General features: G+C 41.8%; 1 protein-coding gene across 1 annotated transcript in view; it reads left to right on the forward strand.

The window, feature by feature from the left end:
- The first annotated feature begins 1,568 nt into the window (after positions 1-1,568).
- Positions 1,569-25,887, forward strand: part of ERC2 (ELKS/RAB6-interacting/CAST family member 2) — a 610,694-nt gene continuing 586,375 nt past the window's right edge. Inside the window, exon 1 of the mRNA XM_060164014.1 lies at positions 1,569-2,225. Within this exon, the coding sequence (XP_060019997.1) occupies positions 1,569-2,225 (657 nt within the window). The remainder of the gene's footprint in view (positions 2,226-25,887) is intronic.

The following is a 25,887-nucleotide window of genomic DNA, read 5'->3' on the forward strand; positions in this document are numbered from 1 at the left end:
TAAACCTGATGAACTGTGGGTAGAGAGTTGGGAACAATTTCTCTAAGAGAAATAGGGAGTATTACCAGAAAGGTGGGGCGGGGTGGGAGAGCTGAGGGAGAATGAATGATAGGCAGGTAAAAAAAGATGTATAATGCTATTAATGCACTTATTGATACTACCAACAAAAACTATTTATTGACTATTCTGTGCTAGGCACCAAACTGGGTGTTTTAAAAGCATCATCTTACCTATTTCTCACAATACTGAGTAAGGTGATTTTACCCACATTTTATTGATTAGAGAAGGGAAGCATGTGACAGTTAAATAATTTGCCTAAGGTCACTCAGCTTGTCAGTGTTAGAATGGATATTTGAACCTCGGTTGGCCCCTCTCCAAAATCTGTGGTCTTAGTGTTTAAAAGCTGAAGCAAAAGAAAGAACACTAAACATACCCTAAGAGGAAGAGCAGGAGGCCGTGATGCACCCCATTAAGGCCATTTGGATCCTAACACTGAAGGGATAATCACAATCCTGTAGCCCTAGCTACGTAAATCTGCACCAAAGTACTTGAGTAACTATGACAGGGAGCTTTTCTCTAGGTGTTGTGGGACCAGGAACTCTGACATGGGGGACTGTTTCCCTGTGCCATTTCTGTACAGTTGTAGAGTGGTTAATATGAATATTTATGTCAACCAAACTGGAAAAAATTCTCAAAGCACTAGCCTGAAAGATGTGTATGAAGGGGGAAAGAGACAGGACTGCCATGTTCCTTGGTGATAGCATTTAGAATCCGGCTATATGTATAGGAGACTTGTTGGTTGAGCCACCTTTTTCTTCTAGCTCCAAGATGGCCAATAGGTTCCGACTCACGGGTCAATACCAGTTGATTGGTAAACCATCTAGAGTGTTGTGTTGAGAAGAGTTCTGGATTTTGTGGGAAAGAGAACTGTGATGGATTAGTATTGTCTGTAATGGTTCCAGGAGAGGGAGGTAACAGCCTGCTTGACTATTATTTGACATCCTAAGAAGCAACAACTTCTCAGAGTCACTGTCAAGCCACTTGTGTATGGGGGTCATGTCCCTAGGATGGAGTATTTTATAGCTAGGGTCTCTATGATAAGGAATCCTATGGTGAATTTTTCTGGAGGTCCCAACTGTCACTTAGCACAGACTGAAATGCAGAGCTTCATTTTCTTAAGGAAAAATGAGCTTCTTTTTTGCTCTGAGAACTTTTCACCTTGCTTGGGAGCAGGGTTGGGGGGAGTTTACAAAATGTTTACATGTAGTAAGTAAAAGTTTGGGGTCACTATTATTTTTAAAAAAGCATAGGTGTGACTCTGTCATCGTCAATCTATCATCTATATACATATTTTAAAAATATAATGCAATTAACAGTCAGAGTTCTAAAGAAATTTGTTTTTGATTATCTTTTTTTCTCATTTTTCAGATCTCTGATTGGATGCATTTTCTGGTACAGACTATGAAAAGAATGCAGTGAAAATTCTGGCCAACAGTGGAAATATTGGCTTAATCTCCAACTTAGTGTAGCATTCCTTCTCTTCTGTAGCACCTCATAATAGAAGAAAAATGTATGGAAGTGCAAGAACAATCACCAATCTGGAAGGTAGCCCTTCCAGATCTCCTCGTTTGCCAAGGTCTCCTCGTTTGGGCCACCGAAGAACAAGTAGTGGGGGAGGTGGAGGAACAGGCAAGACTCTGTCCATGGAGAATATCCAGTCCCTTAATGCAGCCTATGCTACGTCTGGACCCATGTATCTGAGTGATCATGAGGGAGTGGCTTCAACAACTTACCCAAAGGGCACCATGACTCTGGGAAGGGCCACAAATCGAGCTGTATATGGAGGCCGAGTCACAGCTATGGGGAGTAGTCCCAATATTGCCTCTGCTGGACTTTCCCACACAGATGTCCTTTCATACACGGATCAACATGGCGGTCTGACCAGCTCATCCCATCATCACCACCACCAGGTCCCCTCCATGTTGAGGCAGGTAAGGGATAGCACAATGTTGGACCTTCAAGCCCAGCTCAAGGAACTTCAGAGAGAGAATGACCTCCTCCGGAAAGAGTTAGACATCAAGGACAGCAAGTTGGGGTCTTCCATGAACAGTATTAAGACTTTCTGGAGTCCTGAGCTCAAGAAGGAGAGAGTCTTGAGGAAAGAAGAGGCAGCCCGGATGTCTGTCCTCAAGGAGCAGATGAGGGTTTCCCATGAAGAAAATCAGGTAGGTTATGACTCATCTCAGTGTTTTTCAGCCGTGGCTTCTCACGGAGTAGTTGATGGTTTGCAGATGGTACCACGGCCTGTGCAGAAGAAAGTTTGGCATCATCAAGATAGCTATGGCTTAGTATGTGTTTGACTCGGAGACTAGCAGAGGGCATAGGAAATATAAGGTTACAGCTTGTGATCTCCTTGTTTTCCAATAACCTTTTCACATTGTTGCGGAAGAGGGGGGATCACTCCTCATTGGCTAACTTTATACTTGGTTATTTTTGTTTTCTTTTTCAGTAGTCACAAGAGCAGCTCAGATGTACTTCCTTCTGAATAGAAGAGGAAAACGTTGATTTTTGCAAGAGTAGACACTTTTTTTTTGGCAGTACGTGGGCCTCTCACTGCTGTGGCCTCTCCCGTTGCGGAGCACAGGCTCTGGACGCGCAGGCTCAGCAGCCATGGCTCACGGGCCCAGCCACTCCGCGGCATGTGGGATCCTCCCGGACCGGGGCACGAACCCACGTCCCCTGCATTGGCAGGCGGACTCTCAACCACTGCGCCACCAGGGAAGCCCAAGAGTAGACACTTTAACAGCAACATTTAGAGGGCCACATTTGACTGGTGAATTGATTTTTTTTTTAATGCACCAGCAACATTTCCTTCTAGAATGAGGGAAGTTGGTTCACTAAATAGCAAACTGAACAATATTAAATGGGATTGGATAGGATGGGTTTGATGTCATGTTAGAGAAACACAATAAATTTTAACCTGGTCTTTCTACCTTTATTCATTCAATATTAATTAAGCACCTACTATGTGCTTACTCTTTTTTGATCCATCTTCCACGTCATAGCAAGATTAGTTTTCCCATTGTCTACCTGCAGTTATGCCATTCTCCTGCTTTAAAGCTCTCAATAATTACTCATTGCCTCCAGAATGAAGTGTACCTCTGGCTGAGCCTACAGTACCTTCTACTGGAATGCCTGAGCCAGCCTTTCCAGTCTTATCTCATACCACCTCCTTCCACATCTTCTGTGCTACCTGCACTACCACTTGGTAATTCTTGCACATACTCAAAGTTTCCCACCTCCTTTCCCTTCTGTTCCTTTCCATTCGTGGCCTTCTCAGCATCCCCTCTCCCTGCCTCTTTTTGTTCAGTCCCAGCTAGTCTTCATTTTCAAATCCTACCTATACTGTGAGGCTCATTTATATGCTGCTGTTCATAGGGGCTTTGGAGTAAGACATGCCTGGGTTTATATCCCAGCTTCACCTCTTATTAGCAGTGAGATAAATGTTAAGAGATGGGAAGTAGAGGCTGTTGTGCCATTTGGCTGGAAAAAATTCCCAGATGTCATTTAACTTTCTGTAGAAGCTGGAGGTAATTTTAACTTGGCTGAACTAGTCATTCTCTGATAGTTGGTCCTGATGCTGTCCTAAGGAAGCTCTCTGCCTTTCTTGGGGTCATCTGCTGCCTTCTATCTGTTTCCCTGGCTGCCACCCCTTTGGAGTCCAAGCGTTTGTAGAAGCATTTCTGATCTGTATGAGAATCTGCTCTTCGTTTTCCTTCTATGTGCGGAAAGCAATCACCTTATCCCTTTGATTATCTGAGAATCTGCTCTTCGTTTTCCTTCTATGTGCAGAAAGCAATCACCTTATCCCTTTGATTATCTGACAGAGCCTTTGCTGGTTTTCAGATGTGCAAATATGATTTTTGGTTGGAACAGAAAGCTTTGTTCTTCATTCCTAAGTCAAATCAATGCCCTTCACTATCATTTCTGCTTTTTTCTGACTTTGCTGGTTTATGAAGTCCATTTCCCCAGTTCTGTACTGGTTTTCTTCCTTTTTTAGTTGTTTTGGAAAATGGTTAAAGCAGTTTAGGAATGATGCAAGCAATGACAAAAAGTTTGGAAGCCATTTTTAAAACTGTCAGCTGCAAAATTACTTGTTTCTTATGGTTTTATCATTAAAAAAATTTTTGAGCACAGATCCCTACTTATACATGTATATTTATTTATAAATTACACAATGTGCTACTGTGCCAATATATTATGTTTCTTCTTTGACATTCACAAAGAATTAATATGGAAAAGAAAAAATAAAATAAATAATTTATTGAGGTACATTTTAACGACACACAAAACCTTTTTGCTTTGACTAAAAACATTTTAAGCGCCTTGTCTATTTTGTAAGACATAGTTCAGTTTAAAGCAGGTAATATCCACAATTCCACTTAACTGTCCCATGTTACCTTAGCCAGAAGCAAGTGAATATTTGAGGGAACCTCTTCCTTGTTCTGGAACCTACTATGATCACAGGCTACCTTGGTTACTGTGGGTGACATATGACTATGCAACATATGACCCAGTGAAAGCCCTAGTCTTAATCTGTATATTAAATATAAGTAAACTATAATTATTTTCTTTTTTAGGTTAAAAATATAAAAGGAGGAAGAGGCATGGAGATTTTGAAAAGTCAATTTACTTGCAATATGAAGTAGTATTACAAAGTGAAGAATATAAAAATTGACAAAAAGCAAGGTATTTAAAAAAACTGAAGTGCCCCCCTGCCACAGAAGTATATCAGGATCCCTTTCAGGGGTATATGAATACCTGTTGGTCAGAATAGGGTCGATCCTGCTGCAGTAATCAACAGACCTCAAATCTCAGTGGCTTAACCCATCAGAGATTTATTTCTTATTCACCTGAAGTTATGAAGCAGGTCAAGTGACTCGCCAGGGTAGCTCTCCTCCAGGTAGTGACTCAGGATCCAGGCTTTCCTCATCTTGGCACGTGGCTTCAAGTGTTGCTACGGCAGAGGAAAAGAGTGCCTGTGGTGGCACATTGGCTTTTCAGTTCCTTGGACTGGAAGTGACACAAATGCAAGGGGGTGTGAGGTGTAGTCCTCTCTTCTTTCCAGGAAGGAGAGGAGAGTCAGATATGAAGGAGCACTAAAAATTTCTACCAGTGGAGTTTTTATATTTATCAGAAAGTGGAGCGAGATGAAATAAAGTTTGGGGAAGAATCCAGAGTTCTGCCGTTGCTGCTGTTTCTATTATTACTGCTACTGCAATCAGTAGACATCAGTTGGGGGCTTACTATGTACTAGGCATTGTGCTTACAGCTTTGTGTACATCATCTTATTTAGTGTTTGCATCAATCATCTGAGGTAGGTGCTAGATTTTTTCTCATTTTACAGATTAAGAATAAATGTAGAGAGAATAAGCAGCTTGCCCAAGTTCACACAGCTGGTAAGTGACAGAGCTGGGCTTTAAGGCTTTGGTCTATTTTATGCCAACATGTAAGATCTTAACTTTATGCTTACTACCTCCTTATAGGATCACTGATCTATGAATAGAATCTTAGTATGATAGGAAGATCACACTTCATATGTTAGGTGAAAAACATGACTAGTTTTGATAGAATGATTAAGAATGTAATTTAGTTTAATTATGATTTTTGTTCTTAATTAGGAATTTATTTCTTCTTAAACTTTTCTGTATGGAAGAAAAGAATGTAAAAGAGAGAAACAACACTTGATTGTGGTTTCTTAACAACCACAACAACAAATGTAGTTCTACCAGGGGGTATTTGGATAATTAGAATTTCACTAACTAAATTCAGGTGATCTAAAATGATTTGAATTGTGCTATGTGAATAGAAATGGGAAGCAGGTCCATTATAGTGTGGAGGTGAGGATATTTGAATGCTTTTATATATGAAATTCATAGTTCTGTGAATTTAATGATCACAGGCACAGACCTTTCACCCTTATGTGCAGTGTTACAGAGGTCTCCCATTCATCAATTCCTTTGCAGTGTATTTTGAAGTCCTTTTGGTTCTGTCAGAGGAAGCTGAACCCAACTCCAGATCTAAGGGAGGATGTTGAACACCCGCCCTGTGTTAAAGGAAGTGCAGACCTTGGAGCCAATGGGTAGGTGGCTATGACCAAATTTCTTATGTGTGAAGGGTAGATGCCCAGGTTCCTGGATGGATATTCCACCCCAGACCCCCTTCCCATTCACACTTCCTAGGTTCTCTCCAAGGCCCTACTGCTCAGCCACAAAGATCTGCATATATAGAAATACATTTGGGATACTAAGTTGCAGTACTGATGTGTGGAATTTTTGGTTTGTTTGTAGAAACCAGAGTGCATGGATGCAGAGTTATCTGTATTCCAGCACTTGAGCTTTTTGCTTCACGATGTATTTTCTTGTTGGAGGAAGAGTGGGGTGGAGTCTCGTGCTGTCAGTGTCACACCTGTAGACTGATTTGGGGAGAGATGAGGAGAAAAGATTTAGAATAGATGTTAGGCTGCCACTTGAGGTAGTCCTCTTTTTATTTTTAATGGCCTGTGGGGTTAGAGTGGATGTTGGGGGCAAGAGAATGCAACTGTGTATGGGGAAGTTAAGTGACCCGTTTTTCTCTAAAAGATGATATGGTGGTCTTTTCTTTACAACCCCATTCTATTTACCCATACAATGGAGATCAGAGAGAGAAAACATGGTAGAAAATACATTTTCAGAAAGTTCATAAGGACTTATATCTTGCAGTTTTGTGCATATAGGTTATAACTTTTCATATCCCTGGATTTTTAATGCAATTATTAATTTTGTATTTTTAAAATTATTATTATTTATTTATTTATATTTGGCTGTGTTGGGTCTGCATTGCTGAGTGCAGGCTTTCTCTAGTTGTGGCGAGCGGGGGCTACTCTTCGTTGTGGTGCACGGGCTTCTCATTGCGGTGGCTTCTCATTGCGGAGCACAGGCTCTAGGCGCGCGGGCTTCAGTAGTTGTGGTACGTGGGCTCAGTAGTTGTGGCTCGCTGGCTCTAGAGCACAGGCTCAGTAGTTGTGGTGCACGGGCTTCGTTGTTCTGTGGCATGTGGGATCTTCCTGGACCAGGGCTCGAACCCGTGTCCCCTGCATTGGCAGGCGGATTCTTAACCACTGCGCCACGAGGGAAGTCCCAAACTTTGTATTTTTATTGGATTATTTTTTCCAAATTAGGCGTACATAAAGCAGTTTTTAGACATTTTCCTAATTCATGCATGGCTAGTCAAGGATCTTCATGAATATAAATAGCATCATACTCTGGAAGATTGTACTAGATCTAATATTTACCCATCTCGTGTGTGTGCAGAAGTGGGACAAGGTCACTGGGAAACGTAACCTAAGAAGTGTAAGTAAACCTGTCTGGGGAATGTTATGGCTTTTAAGCAATGGTTATGTGATAATTTCTATTTCTGGCTTAACACAATAGAAAATAATCTACTCTAAATCAATATTAATAAGGGTTTTTGATGAGTTTTAGAGCTAGTTTCATATATGATTTATTGATTCTCATTTTGAGCCTGTAACTTGAAAAGGTCGAGGTGGATCACATTTCCGTGTTTCCTTCATTATTATTTTTTCTTTTATTTACATAACTGCAGGGCCATTTCAACAGAGGTCATTCAACTCTGTTCTAAAATATTCATTTCACTGTGAGTGTCCAGATATGAAGAGTTGTACCAGTTGGAAGTGGGTGACAGAATTAATTCTATCTCCTGCTGAAAAGGTGTTGAGGCAGCTGCATTGTGAAGGGGTGTCCATTGACAGTTAAATGCAGCTGCAGTAACCTTGAGTACTGAGTGTTTACGAGATCAAGGGCTTATCCCTGGAGAGTCGGGTCCCATCAGGTTTGTGGGTGGTACTTAAATATATTCACTCCTCAGATCTGTCTTATCCCTATATCTTCTTTTGGGCACCATTCCTTCTACTACTCTGAGATCCATGGATCCCTCAAAGCCAGGTTTCCAAAGCGTGTCCAGGGAAATGACACTTTCCAAAGGGGATCTTCTGGTCAAATAAACTTAAGACACTACATACTAGATACTCCTCTCCTAGAAATTCAAACACTATATTTTGGGTTGAATTCTGTCCCCCCTAAAAAAAGATATGTTGGGGTCTTAACCCTCAGTACTTCAGAATGTGACTTTATTTGGAAATAAGGTCTTTACAGAGGTAATCAAGTTAAAATGAGGTCCTTAGGGTGGGCCTAATCCAATATGACTGGTGTCCTTATTAAAAGGAGAAATTTGGACACAGGCATAGACATGCACAGAGAGAAGACCAGTGGAAGAGACAGGGTGAAGATGGCCATCTATAAGCCAAAGAGATACGCCTGGAACGGATCCTTCCCTCACAGTCCTGAGAAGGAAGAACCCTGCTGACACCTTGATCTCGAACTTCTGGCCTCCAGAACTGCGAGACAATAAATTTCTATTGTTTAAACCACCCAGTTTGTGGTACTTTGTTTTGGCAGTCCTAGCAGACTAATATAACATATCAGCATGTGAAATGCTCTAACTCTTGCAGTTAAACATATTTATTAAACTTGCTTAACCCAGCAATTTCCCAAACTTACTTGACCATGAAACTTTGTCTTAAACTGAGCATTTATGTATTAGGCAGCTATTGCTGCAGTAATGCTGTCTAACAAGCCATACCAAAACCTGCTAGCTTAAGAAGATAAGCATTTACCTCTCCCTTACACATTTACAGGTTGGCTGCAACTTAGTTGGGCAGGTCTGGACTCTGAGCACCAGGCTCTAGGCTGAAAGTGGGATTCAGGTACGTTCCACGTGTTTCCACATTCTCTTTGGAACAGCAGCTATTCAGGGCTTTATCTTCTGATGGTGGATCACAGACACCAAGTGATCCAACCAAACCACATAGATGCATTTAACGCCTCTGCTTGCATCATGTCCACTAACATCCTGTTGACTAAAGCATGTTATGTGGCCAAGTCCAAAGTCAGTGGGGTCAGGGAAATCTACTCCCTACAAAGCAGAAAGGGAGTGAAGTGAATATATACATACATATATATATATATATATATATATATATATATATATACACATACAAATCCTATCTGTCACAAACTATAAATATTCCTAGAACTAAGGGTATAAAGGCCATACTTTGGGAAAGACTTCTTTAAGAGCAGCTCTGGAATTGTGACATTAAGTTTGAGACTTCTGAAGTGGATGAACCCTTTCAGTGTGGTCAAAGTTTCCTTCAGTGGCTGGGCCTTCTAATATCCTAATGATGCCTGATTAGTGGCTCACCTTCAGGCTCCTCCTCCCCTTCCTGAGGTGACTGACCAATGAAACTCAAGTGGAAATCTGGGAGATTCTAGGCAAACTTTTATTTTCCTGATAAAGGAATAAATGTCACCAGCAGTGCTCCTTCCTCCTTCTTTCTGTCTTTAGTGTCAATATGTTGCCTGTTAGTAACCATGGAAGGAAGGACAAGAAAAGCATAGAGACATATGTCTTACCATCTCTGAGCAGTTGCACCAGCCCCAGCAATGGCCTGCCTCCAGACTTCTAGTCATGTGAGAAAATAAACCCCCAGTTGTTTAAGTCACTGCTGGTTGGGTATCCTATTACTTGCAGCTTAGTACCTTCCTAACTGATAAAACATAGAAAATCATGAACTGTTAATTATTATTCTAATTATCACCAGTCATCATAACCATAAAAATAGGTGCATTTCAGTGAGGTGAAATGAGACCTTAAAGGACCTTACACATGAGAATGAAGAAACCTACTTACTAATGGTATTGGGAAATACTCTTAAGTAGTGACACGAATGCTACTGCTAGCCTGTATAAGCGAAAATGGAAATTTATTAGTTCCTGCAATGAAATTGCAGAAAGGCTCAGGTATGGAGCTTGGGGTTGACTGGATCCAGGGCCTCAAACTGTAGCAGGACTTTGTCTCTCCCCATTGCTTCATTTCTGGTTCTCAATATCTGCCTGTACGTGTGAGCCTCATTTTCTCCTTCATGTGGTAGGTCATAATTGAAGCTGTAAGAGATCCCTGTATCTTCATTTATCATTTAGAAAATTTATGGAAGGACTTTGGTCCTGCCTTGGTTATATTCTTTCTCCAGGACTTAGTGAGTGTGTGTGGTGGCAGGGGACAGGTATGTGAGAAGGGGTTACCATGACTGGTGACCTATTAGAACTGCAGGCATTGGGAGAGGAGCAATTCTCTAAAGAAACTGACATGAAGGGTGAAGGAATGCTCTAGGACAAAAGCAGGTGTCCACTGCGCTGACTTGAGCTGTCCTTAGTCACCCTCTTTCTCCAAATGTCCTAAGAGCTTGTAAGTCATATCAAGAGATTTGAGAAATTAAGAAGTCAATCATATGTCATATCTGTAAGTTTTTTCACTTTAACTCTGATTTGAAGAGCGACTGCCTGTGTGTGTTTTGCCCAATGTTACATAGGCACATGGATTTAGAACTAGGGAATATGAACTAGTTTGGTACCACAACATAACTTGGAATGCTGAATCTTAGAAGAAAAAAAAAATTTCATCTTCTTCGTCTTGAAATAGTCTTCCTCAGCTCTTCAGAGAATAGTAGCTTTTGTCCACCTTTCCAGAAAGGTGGAAAAACTTTGGTCCAGACTTAGGCAATGACCTACTTAGACTGAAACCACAATTTTAAATGCCTTTTGTCGGTAGGTGAAAACTTCCTTTGGTTCTGAAGATAGATGAGATGGCACGGATCCAACAGTTGATTTCTTTGTTTGCCAGAATGTAGGAGAATGATTTGAAGTGAGCGATACATCTTTGTCACAGATGTCAGCTGATTTTTGCCTCAGTAATCTCTTGCAGTCAGCCCTAGGACCAGCCATGTGCACTGCATTTGTAGCCTTACAGATTTTTATTCCCAGGTTTTCTTATGAAAGACTTGGCTAATGGGAAGAAAATAAACATTCTTGCATGCCAGACCTTGGGAGAACTAAATGACTTCCATCTTCCATTTTCTCTCTGGATCACTTTATTTTGGCTATGGGATAGCAACAGCACACAATCAACCAAAGAAAACATTTTGGAATATTTCATATTTTGGAATATTTCAATGAATAGATTATTTTAGTCTCACTTTAGTCTCACTTGTGCTGAAGGCACTTATTGAGGGGAGTGAGGGGAGGGGAAGGCAGAGGGAATTGGTCACCCCCAAAGTATTCACTGCCTAATAAAATTCCCTATAGACAACATCCCCAGAGGAATTTAAGAAGCAAGTCTATATTGACAGGAGAAGAAGTAACAGTGATTTTATCGGCCAAAGCAGATGGGGTGGGTTCTGAACCTGGCCTCTTCTGGCCAGAGTGCAATTTCAGTTTCTATAATTAGTTGCAGGTGGAGCTCCTGTGTTGTTATTTTGGAGTCCACTGACATCTGTGTGCAAATTCCCACCATCCCCAGTTGGCATTTGGACTCAATAAGTGGTTTGGCTTTGCAGGAGTAGAGAAAATTGTAAATCTATTTCACACACACATAGATAAAGCTGCTCTAAAGGTCAGGTTCTGAAAGCTGTGGAAAGCATTCTCAAAAGTTCGGGAAGTAGGTTTTAGGCAGAATGTGGGCATGCAGCCAAGAGCTAGAGCAGCCTGACAAACAGAATTCTGGCACGTGCAATTTCTTCTCTATTTTTCTGTGAAGCCAGCATTTGATTGTATCTTGGAAGTGACATGCAGCCATTTTGTTTTTTCAGTAGGAATATTCTGGAGAGAAGAAGTAATGACTTAAGCAGCTACTTCCTGTCTTATAAACCCATGGCTGGGCTTGTACTGTCTGACTCTGCAATATACATTGATCAAATTAACTTAGTGTTTCTCAACTGGGGGCAATTTTGCCCCCCAGGGCACATTTGACCACGTCTGGGGACATTTGGTTGTTGCAACTGGGTGGGGTATGCTGCTGGAATCTAGTGGGTAGGCTCCAGGCATGCTGCTAAACGTCCTACAATGCATGTGTAGACTCCTCCCACCCCCGCCATATTATCTGTCCAACAGTGTCAATAGATGCAAGGTTGAGAAACCCTGAGTTAATTGGATGGTTACTATATCTTCATCTTTCTTGATTCTTTGCCTATACTCAATTTATTCACTTTGTGAAGTGATGATCAGAATTTATATATTTATGTAAAAATAATGATTTAAAAGGCAAAACGACTCATCATTGTGTGGGAAAGAATTGTGAAAGATGTCTTTAAAAAAATCTTGACCTGGACTAGTAACCATGACTTTTCAAATACCTTGAATTGTTTTAGATGTAGACATTTGGTAAATAGAGATCAGTCTTATAAGGAGATGGACAACCTGTAAAGAAAATGAAACTTATTTTTTAAACTGACCTTTTATGGTGCTTTTTGTTTCTGTCTCACATTGATCTTGAAAGGGAGGTTGGATAAGCATTTTTTTTTTTTTTTTTTTTTTTTGCGGTCGGCGGGCCTCCCACTGCTGTGGCTTCTCCCGTTGCGGAGCACAGGCTCCAGACGCACAGGCTCAGCGGCATGGCTCACGGGCCCAGCCGCTCCGTGTCATGCGGGATCCTTCCGGACCGGGGTACGAACCCGTGTCCCCTGCATCGGCAGGCAGACTCTCAACCACTGCGCCACCAGGGAAGCCCTGGATAAGCATTTCTGAGCTCCTGCTATGTACCAGGAACTTACTAGTTGCTTTCCATGTGCATGAGCTCAACAGCCCTGCAAGACATGTGGCATCCCCATTTTACAGATGAGAAACAAGGCACAGAGAGATTAAGTGGTCTGCCTGAGGTCTCACCATTAAAGAGAGCTGGGATTTGAATCTCAGGTATGCCTAGCTCCAAAATTGTGTTCCCACTGTCTTGAAAGGGAAAACAACAGATTTGCTTAAAAACCAGGGAATTTGGTGCTGAAGTGGAAGACCTAATATAGAGTGTAAGTAGTAGTGTGCTCCCTGACAGTATCTTAAGGATGTTGTCAAGGAGGTATACAGAAAGGATGGAAAGCAAGAATGAGGAAGGGAGCGTGTTGCTGGGAGCAACAGAGGATAGAGAGCAAGCAGGAAGGAGCAAATACGTTCTTGTCAAGTGAATGAACAGGGGAGAATGCCAAAGGAACACTCCTATCTTGGAAAGCCATCCAGAAGGCTAAGAGGAAGCAACTCCAGGACTGGCTGGAAAATTAAAACCACAGGTGGCAGAGAGAGATTATCTCTTAGGATGCTCATTAAAGGCCCAGCAGATCCTTTAAGGTGGTTATGATTTTGACACATTTGCTGGGTCCACAAGAGCAGAGCTTCAGGGATGGGGAAGCTCTTTTTTATGGATTATTGGACCCCAATGAGGATGGTCTCATTAACCCAGTTAGAATTTTCCTGACCTTGTCTCCATCTTCAAGAACTTCAGGGTATATAGATGGCCTCCTGACCCAGGAGTCCCTCAACTGGCATCTCTCAGCTTCCTCTTCAAGTAATTTCTGACCTCACTGGAATGCTCACACCTATTCAGGAATTATCTTTTGTATTGTTCCAAATCTTGTCTCTGAAAGTCAGATCTTCCCCTCTTGGGTCCCAGCATTCCTGATTTCTGCCTTTCTTAGCAACTTTGCCCTATGAAACCTCTTCTTTGTCTTCTTTGAGAATCCAGCTCATTTATTTACTGATTCATTCCATCACTTCTTGGTTAAGGGAGAATGTAGTTGCAAGTAGCAGAAACACATTCAAGCATGCTGAAGGAAAAAAATGGGGGATTTACTAGGAACACATAAGAGTTCCTCCCAGACTCTAAGGGTAAGTAGGATAGCCAGGTGTCTTGGGGGGCTGGAATTGAGTTAGTTGGAAAATGATCAGGAATAGGGACAAAGTCTCTCACTCTCTCATTTCTCTCTCAGTATCTGTTTTTATATGTCGCTTGTGAAAAAGTGGCCACTAAAGGAAAGCATACATGTCTTCTCCATTCAAGTGCTCAATAGATACTGCATAGTTTCTCTATTTCAATTTTTAATTCAGAGAAACAATAATCGGATTGGCCCAACTTGAATCAGAGTCTGCTCTAGATCCAGTCAGCTGTGGCCAAAGAGGTCATGAGCTCTGTGGCCCCCTTCCCATGCCCCACCCCCAGAAGAACTATGGAGAGTCTCTTTGAGAAGGGGCATGTTGGGTAGATTCTCTATCAAGGGAGCCTGTGGGTAAGGTGGTAAGGAGGAATGGGCAGCTATTTCTGGGAAATACGTTTGTGCAACATATAATTGGGAGATGGCCTTATTTCAGTTATTAGGAAGACCAAGACCAATCAAAGAAAGTTAACTACTGTTACCTCTGTCTATAACTAGCTATTTCAGTAAGCCCTCTGGAATCTCTTGACCATCACACCCATCTTGTCGATCCCTGGCTGTGATTTTGCCCACTGCAGAAATTCCAGAAGTAGTATTGACTGATACCAGGTTCATGCTATCTTATCTTAGTGGAACCCATATGGCTCCTTTACATAATGTCAGATTGCGTCCTGTATGGAACTTTAAAAAATTCTCCACTGTTTGTAAACTTCCTTAGTCTCATTGACACTTGGGTCTCCAAACTGGTTGAAATTTTGGTGATAGTATCTGTAGACTTTTAGAACTAGGCATGTTATAATCTGACGTCTTCTATTCTAAGGTGTAACAGTTAGCTTGAGTTCTAAAAAATATTGGCTCCTGAGCACATATTATCTAAAAAGGTTGAAAAAAATTAAGATTCACTGAATTGTCCCTTGGAGGAGCTTTCTGAAATACCCATGTAAAATAATATAAAAGTTCCCAATGAATCCTGAAACCAGTAGAAATAAGTAAATATATGCGATGGAAAGTTGGATAATGCACATGCTGACCAAATTTAGAAACTGCTCGAATTTAGATGTGCAGCAAATAATAAATAAAATTTGCCTTCTGAAATTTTTAAAACTTCTGTCTGTGATTTTAAACTTTGGGGACAAGGTACTTGCTGCGAAGCTTTCATTAAACTTTGTAGTTTTCCCTAGGAAAATGTGCAAAATCTGAATTGTGCACAACATTTCTCCTCCCTACCCCTGCTCTGAACCCCAAGGGCATTTAGGTAAAACTCTGTCTAGATATTGCCATTTAATATTAAGTACATGTATTAGGAGTAAGTAGTTCCTAGTAGTTAATGAAATGAATGAGCTCTTGGTGGTATGAGACATGTCTTTGGCTCACTGCTATTCAATTTGTGCTGAGAAGTGGGGACACGTACCAGGATTTTGGTGATGGTTAGAGAGTGTATTTGGTAAGGTGGAAGCTTGTAGATAGACTGTACCACATTCACTAAATGTATTCAGGTACAATATACTAGAGGTGGTAGATTTTCTTCCACCCTCAGGAATGTTACCTTGAAAGAGTTTGCATAGTGTTGGGTGTCATAGTAAAGTATACGTTTAAATATTTCATTGAGGACTTTTAGGTCATTATGTTTGTCTTGGGGTGCCAAAATTCCCAGTTCACCTGAGAGAATTCTATTTCATTTCTTTGTAATTGCAAATAAATCTAAAACTGCAAATTAACTTATGCCATAGGCATTTGTGATAGAGCAAGAAACAAAAGATTTTGGTGAGTTAGAAAGTAAAGGTTAATTGGGTAACTACTGTGTTCCCAGTTACATGCTCAGGGCTGAAGGAGACTCTAAAGTAGTGTGAGACACACTTTCGGTCCCTTTACCATCTCATGAAAATTATTTGAGAGCCATTTTTTTTTCTATGTAGAATGTGAATAAGGAACATAGCAGTGATATACCTTGTTTTGGACTCTACCTTGGAGCTTGAACATGAAGTTTTAGCTAGGGGAGGAAATTTCTTGCTCATGTTTTTTAACCTTTCTCAGAAGAGTCCTTGATGTGAGCATTTTCTCTCTTCTCTAGAAGCCTAGCCAGAGTCCAGGAGAATGGGCATAGCATCCTCCCAACACACAGCCAATGTAGGGCCTCTGGAAGGGGTTGGGGTGGGGGAGTTGTGGGGAAGATCTGGGCTGCTGCCTTTCTCAGGCAGGAGGGTGAGGTCTATGAATCACTTTCCCATTTAGCACACCCACCCGACTGCAGTATGTTCCCTTGATAAGAATAAAAATTATCAGTGTAGCTCATAAAGCACTTCCTACATGTATTCTAAATGGAATAATGATATTTCAAACTCTGTGCCAAAGGGTTCACATATGGAGTCTCATTTAATCCCCATGAGGACCCTGTGAAGTAGGTCCTATTAGTATTATCCCCATTTTATATGCAAGCAAGGCAAGGCTCAGAGGGGAGGTTACTTGTCCAAGGTTACAGTTAGCAAATGGCAGAGCTGAGGTTGAGCCCAGACAGACTAACTCCAAAGTTGGTTGCCAAAATCAGGGTCGGCTGAAATATCTAGTGGCCAACCCTGTGTACACAAGGTAATCTTAGGGCCGGCATGGAGTCTGAATTCAACAACTTGGAAGCCCATGTTGAAAAGTCATTGCCTTTCCAAATCCCATCCAGTCTTTCTGATTAGCTTCTATGAGAAAGTCTCAACTTGGTGCCAGTCTTGAATGCCTTCTTAACACCTATTAGGTGTTTCCTAACCTTGTTGTAGGATGTGTAGCGGCATTCATACATGATGCTTATATTGTAATTCTGGCAGCCACACTTTCACCCTCTGCATCTGATATGTTGCCCGTTCAGAGTTTCTGTGAGCTGACTGGTAATGTGGCATTAGTGGGGCCTGCCTTCTTGGTTCTTGTTGGGTTGTCTTTGACAGCTGGTGGTTGAGAGCACCAGCTCTGGAGATTAAGTTCCTGGGTTCCATTTCCAGCTGTGGGACTTTGGGCAATTTCGTTTATCTGGCTGAACCTGTTTCCTCACCTGTAATGTAGGTATAATAATAGTACCTGCTTTAGGTGTAAATTTACTGCTATAAGGGTAAATTTAATAGGATTTAAGTTTAATTGGATTAAATGAGGGGGTTAATGTAAAAATTTTTAGCACCATGCTAGCACGAGTAAACATTCAAATAATAGATTATGATGATAACCATGAGGGAAACCAATTTGGGGACAAAGGCAACACATAAGGGAGTTAGAGAGCTGAGGGAATGGCATAGAAATGGAACCAGAGCCATACCTGAAGACTGTCCCACCTCTGGATTTCCTGCAATTTGTATAAGCCAATTTGAGTTGAGGTTTACTAATAGCCCAGAGCATCTTGATTGGTAGACAGGGCCCTCTGTTTAGAAGCTTTGTGGTTACAAAAATGAGTAGGTCCTAGCTCCTGCCATGAGAATGTAGTCTAGCAGGGAAAATGCTGTACTCATAAAAACCTATAAAAAAAAGACCCACTAAAAAAAGGGAAGAAAGTTGTACCTGCCACTAAAATATACAACTAAAATGCTTTAGAAACCCAGAGAAGGAAGGCATGAGGGAAGACTTCATATAGGGAAAGTGGCATTGGAGTCAGTCCTTGAGAATGGACTAATATTCGAAATGGTGGAAGGTGGGAGCAGGGGTGGGTGGTGGGGAGTCCAGACTTTCAGTGGAGAGAATGGACAAGAGAAACTAGGTGATTAGAGATTTATTTCATAAATCATTGGGATGAAGGTAGGGCAAAAGTACTTGTCCAATTATGGCACTTATGTTTAAAGAGGAGAAAGAGAAATTGGACCTTGGACATCACCTTAAAACTTTTTCTGATTCAAGAGAAGTAAGTATGGTACTTAATATTACATGGAGGCACTGTATTTTGCTTCCATGATTTTTCCTGTATGTTCCTGGCTCTGTGAACTCCTCTGCCATGGTACAGCAGAAGGATGAGTTTAAGACCTCCTCTGTCAATATGCCGATGGTCAAAAGGGAAGGCTGCTTACAGACCCGGCAGAAGCTCTGCGTCTTTTGAGTTGAGAACAGCCCAGTTTTCCTTGGCTCAGTTCTTTGACATGCCTTTTCTGTTACTAATATGTGTGTGTGTGAGAGAGAGACAGACAGAGGCACAGAGACAAAGAGATGGAGAGAGAGATGGAGAGAGAGACAGAGAGAGAGGAAAGGAGTGAGGGAGGGAGATAGATGGAGGGGGAAATGCCATCTCTAAAACGTCATCACTGGATGCGTAGGTATTGTTATATGCCAAGGAGATGCCATATTACAGTCTTGGGAATGTTTTTTCCTTATTGTCCTGGTATTCTTTCTCCTTTATAGATTCAGTGGAATTAGAATACCCTGCTCTTGAAAGCAGTTCAGATGAGCTTCTTAGGGATGGGTAGGAGAGTTTTCTTGCCTGAGATATTGACCCCCTTAGCTGAATCTAAGGCGGTTCATATTGTTTTACAGATGGCTCCTCTGGAGAATTTTGGGCCATAGTCAGACTTTTCTATTGCTAAAAAAGGGAGACTTATATTACATTTTTCTGGTAGGCTGCATTGAAATATTTTCTGCAGCATAAGGCGGAAACTATAAATTTTTGTATCACTATAGGGAGCAATAGAGAAAAAAGATGAGGATGATTTCCCAATAAATGCTGTTGTCTAAACTCTCAGGAAAGGCAAACTCTCAAGTTGTCCAAAGAAGATCACATGGCTTCCAGGTCTAGATAGCTCCACACATTAACCCAACCAAGCTAGACTCCCGAGGACTCAGAGGAAGTGTTTGATTGATTGATTTTTTAAAAACTTTGGCCTGTTTTATTAATCTCTGTCTACTGAATCCATCTGCTGCATAATCTATGTCCAGCTAAAACTCTTATGATGATACTTTAATAGTTTCTACCAAAGGAATGGTCTCTCATATCAAGTTCTCTAACCCTAATCTCTCCACTGGTCTTTAGATGTGTCTACCTACTTTCCACTGGAGATATCACTGCTGTCCCCCAAGGGGATCAAACAAAATGATGACTGAATGGCTGAAATGGATCAAGCCAACAAATATGGAATTTCCACCATTTTCTGGACTAGGTGCTGAGGGTATAGTAATAGTAAAAAATTCCTGCCTCTATGGAGATTCCATTCTAGTGGAGGAAACAAAAGGAGTCAAAGGTCTGGGGCTTGATCCACTTGGGAAGACTGAGGGTGAAACAGGATCAGGATGCTGTGAGATCATGTTTTTTGATCACGTTTTGTTGCAAAGTCTCACTCATCCAGGTGGTGATGCTGAATAGGGATGTGGGTTTAGTGGAACTGGCTTTTTTTTTTTTTTTTTAACATCACGGCGGTGGTGAGAATGGATGTTAAACTGCAGTGGGTTGCAAGTGGTAATATAGATTTTTATACTTTTCCTGCAAGGAGCTTGCCTTTGAAGAGATAACTGGAGGGGATGCAGAGTCTGGGGAGTCTTCCCCCACCAATGTGTGACACACTTGGCCATATTTTTAACTTTTAGGGAAAGTTAAAGAGGGGTTATTGGTTGAACACTAGAAAGAGGGGTTATTGGTTGAACAAGGTCTGAAAGAGGAGGGAGAACATGAGATGTCTTGGGCCGGTGGTGTTTCTCTTCCTCAAACCCAGGGAGAAGGTGGTCAGGAAAGGTCCAGATAAAGAGATATTAGTAGGTGTGGAGTAAAAGCAGTAACTTTTATCCTAAGGAGATTGCTTTGTTTAACAAAAAGAGAAAGCTCCAGACTACGGAGCTTTAGGCTTAACTTAGACTTGACTTTGATGCCAGACAGGATGTGATGTCGGCCTGGTCGCCTCCTCTCCTTTGGACCTTCATTTCCCCTGAGGCAGGGGTCCGCAACCCCCGGGCCGCGGACGGTATGGGTCTGAGGCCTGTTAGGGCCGCACAGCAGGAGGTGAGAGGCAGGTGAGGGAGCCAAGCTTCATCTGCCGCCCCCCATCGCACGCATTACCGCCTGAACCTTCTGCACCCCGCCTCCGCCCTCGCCTCCGCCCGTGGAAAAATTGTCTTCCACGAAACTGGTCCCTGGTGCCAAAAAGGTTGGGGACCGCTGCCCTGAGGTATCACTGCACTGAGACAAAAATATTTGGTTGAAACATGCCATAACTCTAAGGCTACTCAAAAATTTTCAGGGAAATTAAGAATTCCCTGGTGGCCAAAGAAAAAAAAGTGCTGTTTTACGACTCATAAGTGAGATTTGATGAGGGGATGGGGCTAGGATGAGGCAGGTGTGATTGAAGCAGAGAAAGGTGGATGTTCTGGCGGTCCAGCTTGATGTGCTGGTGGTTTTATGCAGGTGCTGCCGATGGGGCGATTTGCTTGCTGTGGGACGACCCAGCAAGCCCATTACTCTGCTTGGTGGAGGCAGGAGCCACCAGCACTTCCCAGGAGAAATTTTACAAGTAAAGGCTAATTTTACTTGTGCTGTTGATGGCATTTCTCAGCTATACTAATTACTATCCTGATAGAAACGCTGCAGAAATATACCCCATGCTCCCAAGAGTGCAGAGTGGTTCTTAAATAATCCAAGAAGAGGTTTTACCTGTGGATTACAAAGCTACAGTGCTTCCTTAGTCATGGCTTTCTCAGTGGAAGATGCTCTGGTTTAAATAAAATTTTGTTTGCCTTTTTGTTTTAAGACTATGCAATCTATTCCCTATTCAATATCAATTGCAGATAAAAGTATTTTAGGACAGAAATGGTAGTTGTGGACTGAAGGTTGTGTCTCAGTTTTTTAAAGGTATTTTGTAAATTTAGGAACTATGTTTTGCTTTTTCACTTGCTTTTTAAATAAATATCTGGCTGTCCATCCATCCATCTGCTTAGTAAAATGATATCCCTGAATGTGGCAGTTGTTTAGTAAATAGCTGTTGAATAAAATACAGTTATACACACACACACACACACACACACACAGAGCTAAGCCCTCTTGGGTTTCATGAGGCTAGGAGGGCTGGGTATAATTCTCACTCTGCCACAAGTTGGCTGTGTGACCTTGGGAATTAGTTGTCAACGTCAATAAACTGGGAGACTTTATGAAGAACCTGGATTTCTGAATTTTCTCGGACACCGAGCAGATCCAGTATCTCTGAACCCAGGGAGCTGCCTCACTTGGATTGTTGCTTGTCTCAGGTGGGACGTGTCTCTCCACGTTGCTCTAGTCTACCCCTTGGTTGACAGATGTACATTCTTAGTTTGAAGATGAAATGAAGAACGTTTTCACATTCAGGATGTTAGTCAAATATGAGCATCTTTTGGCCTCAGCGTCTTAGATGAAAATCCTGACTCTAGCAGTGGGAGTGGGTGGTGGCGTCATCTTAATCATTTTCTTGGGTTCAAGGAGTTTGAGAGCTACCTGCACAGGATTGGAAATAGGAAAAGATCTGCTTTTGGATATTTGGGGAAAGAGAAATAGGTAAGGTATATCAGGCATTGATTAATTCTTGAAAGTCAAAGACAATGCCACTATTGGGCACATACCCTGAGAAAACCATAATTCAAAAAGAGTCATGTACCACAATGTTCATTGCAGCACTATTTACAATAGCCAGGACATGGAAGCAACCTAAATGTCCATCAACAGATGAATGGATAAAGAAGATGTGGCACATATATACAATAGAATATTACTCAGCTGTAAAAAGAAACGAAATTGAGTTATTTTTAGTGAGGTGGATGGACCTAGAGTCTGTCATACAGAGCAAAGTAAGTCAGAAAGAGAAGAACAAATACCATATGCTAACACATATATATGGAATCTAAAAAAGAATGGTACTGATGAAACTAGTGCCAGAGGAGGAATAAATATGCAGACATAGAGAATGGACTTGAGGACACGGGGTGGGGGGAGGGGGAAGCTGGGGCGAAGTGAGAGAAGCATCGACATCTGTATGCTACCAAATGTAAAATAGATAGCTAGTGGAAGCAGCTGCATAGCACAGGGAGATCAGCTCGGTGCTTTGCGATGACCTAGAGGCATGGGATAGTGAGGGTGGGAGGGAGGCTCAAGCGGGAGGGGATATGGGGATATGGGGATATATGTAGGCATATGGCTGATTCACTTCTTTGTACAACAGAAACTAACACAGCATTGTGAAGCAGTTATACTCCAATAAAGATGTATTAAAAAAAAAGAGTGATGGTGGCACCCCAGTGTTCATTGCAGCACTATTTACAATAGCCAGGGCATGGAAGCAACCTAATGTCCATCAACAGAGGAATGGATAAAGAAGATGTGGTACATATATACAATGGACTATTACTCAGCCATAAAAAGTAATGAAGTTGGGTCATTTGTAGAGACAGGGAGGGACCTAGAGACTGTCATACGGAGTGAAGTAAGTCAGAAAGAGAAAAACAAATATCGTATATTAACGCATATATGTAGAATCTGAAAAAATTGGTATAGATGATCTTATTTACAAAGCAGAAATAGAGACACAGACGTAGAGAACAAACAAACGTATGGATACCAAGGGGGAAAGGAGTGGGGGTGGGATGAATTGGGAGATTGGGATTGACATATATACACTATCGATACTATGTATAAAATAGATAACTAATGAGAACTTATTATATAGCACAAGGAACTATACTCAGTGCTCTGTGGTGACCTAAGTGGGAAAGAAATCCAAAAAAGAGGGGATATATGTATACATATAGCTGATTCACTTTGCTGTACAGTAAACTAACACAATATTGTAAAGCAACTATACTCCAATTAAAAAAAAAAAGAGTGATGGTAGAAGTCTGGTGTCTGGCCTGGAGTAAAATGGATCATGTTTCCCAAATGAATGGAGTAAAAGGGAAGAGAGAACTATTAAAAATTCACAGTAGATTAAGGTGTTGCCCCCTTATACTAAGAAGGCAGATGCTGAGGCTCTTTTAAGGAATTTGCTTTGCAGGAGAGGAGCTGCCTTCGTTTGCTTTTCTGATGACTTGGATTTCTACAGCTGCTCATGGTTCTTGAACTTCCTGGAAAAAGTACAGGCAGATAGAATTCTGATGAAATCAGCATCCCAGTGCTACATTTCCTAAGGACACTGTTAATTTCAATAGTATTTAGCTTAATTCCAGCAGCTGGCTTGGATTTTATATTGGGATGTATATGCCAAGGCTTGTGGTGTGTATGCATGTGTGTGTGTGTGTGTGTGTGTGTGTGTGTGTGTGTAGGTATGTAGATCCAGTGCTATAATTAGAGTAGGCGAACCATTACAACAGATTGATGTATTTGGTTTGGGGAGATATGACTTTAATTTCCCCAAGTGTTTCATTTTCTTTGTACTTTTCAAGTGTTAATTATCATTCAGATGACTAATAGGAAGTTCAATACATCAGAGGACACTTTATAATGAACATTATTCTTTGAAAAAACATAACTTATTATATACATTTTCCATCAGGAAGTAATATGATTTTTTAAAAAATTTATTTATTATTTATTTTTGGTTGCATTGGGTCTTTGTTGCTGTGCGCGGGCTTTCTCTAGTTGCAGTGAGTGGGGGCTACTCTTCGTTGCGGTGCGTGGTCTTCTCATTGTGGTGGCTTGTCTTGTTGTGGAGCGTGGGCTTCAGTAGTTGTGGCACGCGGGATCAGTAGTTGTGGCTTATGGGCTCTAGAGCGCAGGCTCAGTAGTTGCGGTGCACGGGCTTAGTTGCTCCGTGACATGTGGGATCTTCCCGGACCAGGGCTCAAACCCGTGTCCCCTGCATTGGCAAGCGGGTTCTTAACCACTGTGCCACCAGGGAAGCCCAGGAAGTAATATGATTTTGTTAGGAGTTTGGGTAGGGTTTTGGTGTCTGAATGCTACTGCTCTTTCTGCCTGTCTCCAGAGTCTGATCAAGGAGTCTGATCACCTAAAGACTAGCAGTCAAAAGGGAAACAGAGTATGACTTTATTAATCACTGAGGATAGGCTCAATATCTCCATGCAGGGATTTTTTGATTAGGTGAGTGAGCTTGCTGTTCCCTCCCCACCAGACCCAAGACGGCCACACCTGCTTCAGGCTGACCCCAGGTAGCCACCACGCTCAGGGGGACATCAAGGTTAGCAAGAAGAGGAGGCTCTGGTGTGTTTACCACATGAATACCCAGAAGTGAAGGGGTAAAGGAGGGTGGACAGGGCCCTGTCCTGCACGGCAGGGAAAGGCACCACCTGCCTTCCTGGTCCCATGGCTGGAGAGCTGTGTGAATGGCAGATGCCTGAGAAAACAATGTTTCCAGGAGTGATCAGGAATGGGAGAGCAGGAAGCAGATGGGAGGCTTGGGGCCAGCTTGCCCTACTGGGGCTGCACAAGTGGAGAGAGGATGTGAGGCAGGGCTGTGTTCTTTTTGCTCTACAGTGACTCTGTCCGCTAGCACAACACGTTCCAGTTGATGTCCTGGTCACTGGCCAACCATATTAGGCACTCCTTTTGCGGGGTTGGGACAGTAGACTGTCAGAGAGATGCAAATGAAGGGTGGTGGATGTGACCTCTTGATGTCCAACTCCCCTCATAAGAAATTGGGAAATAAGATTTGTCACAAATTTCCACACATAATGATAAACCCTGCTAATGTGTCTACCACTATTTTTCTAGGCACTGCCATATTCCTGATTTTATAATTTGCCCTTTATCAATAACTCAATAGATATTGGAATAAAATAATAGTAATAGCTAACATTTATTGAGAGCTACTACATACCAGGCATATATATTGACTCATTTGTTCTCCAAAATAACACTGTGAAGTAGTTGTCACTTCTGTTCCCATTTTACAGATGGGAAAACGGAGGTGCACAGCTAGCAAATGGTGGAACAAGGACACTGATGTAGGTGGTCATGTTCTAAAGTGCATGTATGATTCTGTCTCTCAATGAAGTGGGTAAGAGATACTGAAGAAGACGCTGACCCAGGAATTGGGAGACCAGAGTGTAGCCTAGAGCCTTTCTTGGCTTTGTCATGAACCCATTGTGTGATTGATAGCATGCTAATGAATTATTTGCTCTGAACCTCAGTTTCCTTTCCTCCTGTAAAGTGAGGATCTGATTTCTGTTCAAGGTTTTTGGGTCCATAACTCACTGTATTAGCTTTCTGGGGACACCATAATAAATTATCACTAACTTGGTGGTTTAAAACAGCAGACATTTATTCTCTCACAGTTGTGGAAGCCAGAGATCTGAAATCAAGGTGGCTGCAGAGTTGGTTCATTCTGGAGGCTCTGAGGGAGAATACATTCCATTCCTTTCTCAGAGTTTCTGGTGACTGCCAGCAACCCTTGGCATTCCTTGACTTGTAGAGACATCAATCCAATCTCTGCCTCTGTCTTCATGTCACCTTCTCTGTGTGTCTCTGTGTCTCAAATCTCCCTCTGCCTTTCTCTTATGAGGATACTTGTCATTGGACTTAGGTCTCCCCTAAATCGAGGATGATCTTATCTTGAAATCTTTAATTAATTATATCTGCAAAGACTCTTTTTTCCAAATAAGGTCACATTCACAGGTTAAGGGGGTTAGGACTTAGACATATCTTATTTGAGGGCACTGCTCAACCAGCTACACTCACCCTCCAGCCTTTTTTTTTTTCCTGCTGCAACATGACAATGACCACAGATATTGGAAAAGAAAGGATTAAAGCTAGGTAGTGGCTAAAGCTTCCTGGGCAGTTTGGTGCAGTGGGCAAGAACATAGAATCTAGAGTCCAGAGCCCTGGTTTCAATCATTGGCTCTGCTACCATCAGCCCTGTGACCTGGAAAAAGTCATCGAATGCCTCTGGGCCTCAGTTTTCTACTCTGTAAAATGGAGCTAATAATAGTAACATTGCAGGATTATTAAATGAATGACTATGTAAAGTGCTTAGAACAATGCTATGTTCCTTAGAACAATCAAATTCCTAATAGTGTCAGCTGCTATTATTGCTGTTATTGCTGTTGTTACTTCCCCTTAGAAGTTAAGTGCATGCCTATGATTTTGATAGAGAAATGAATTT

The sequence above is a fragment of the Lagenorhynchus albirostris genome, chromosome 10, assembly GCF_949774975.1.
Source record: "Lagenorhynchus albirostris chromosome 10, mLagAlb1.1, whole genome shotgun sequence".
Classification (NCBI taxonomy): domain Eukaryota; kingdom Metazoa; phylum Chordata; class Mammalia; order Artiodactyla; family Delphinidae; genus Lagenorhynchus; species Lagenorhynchus albirostris.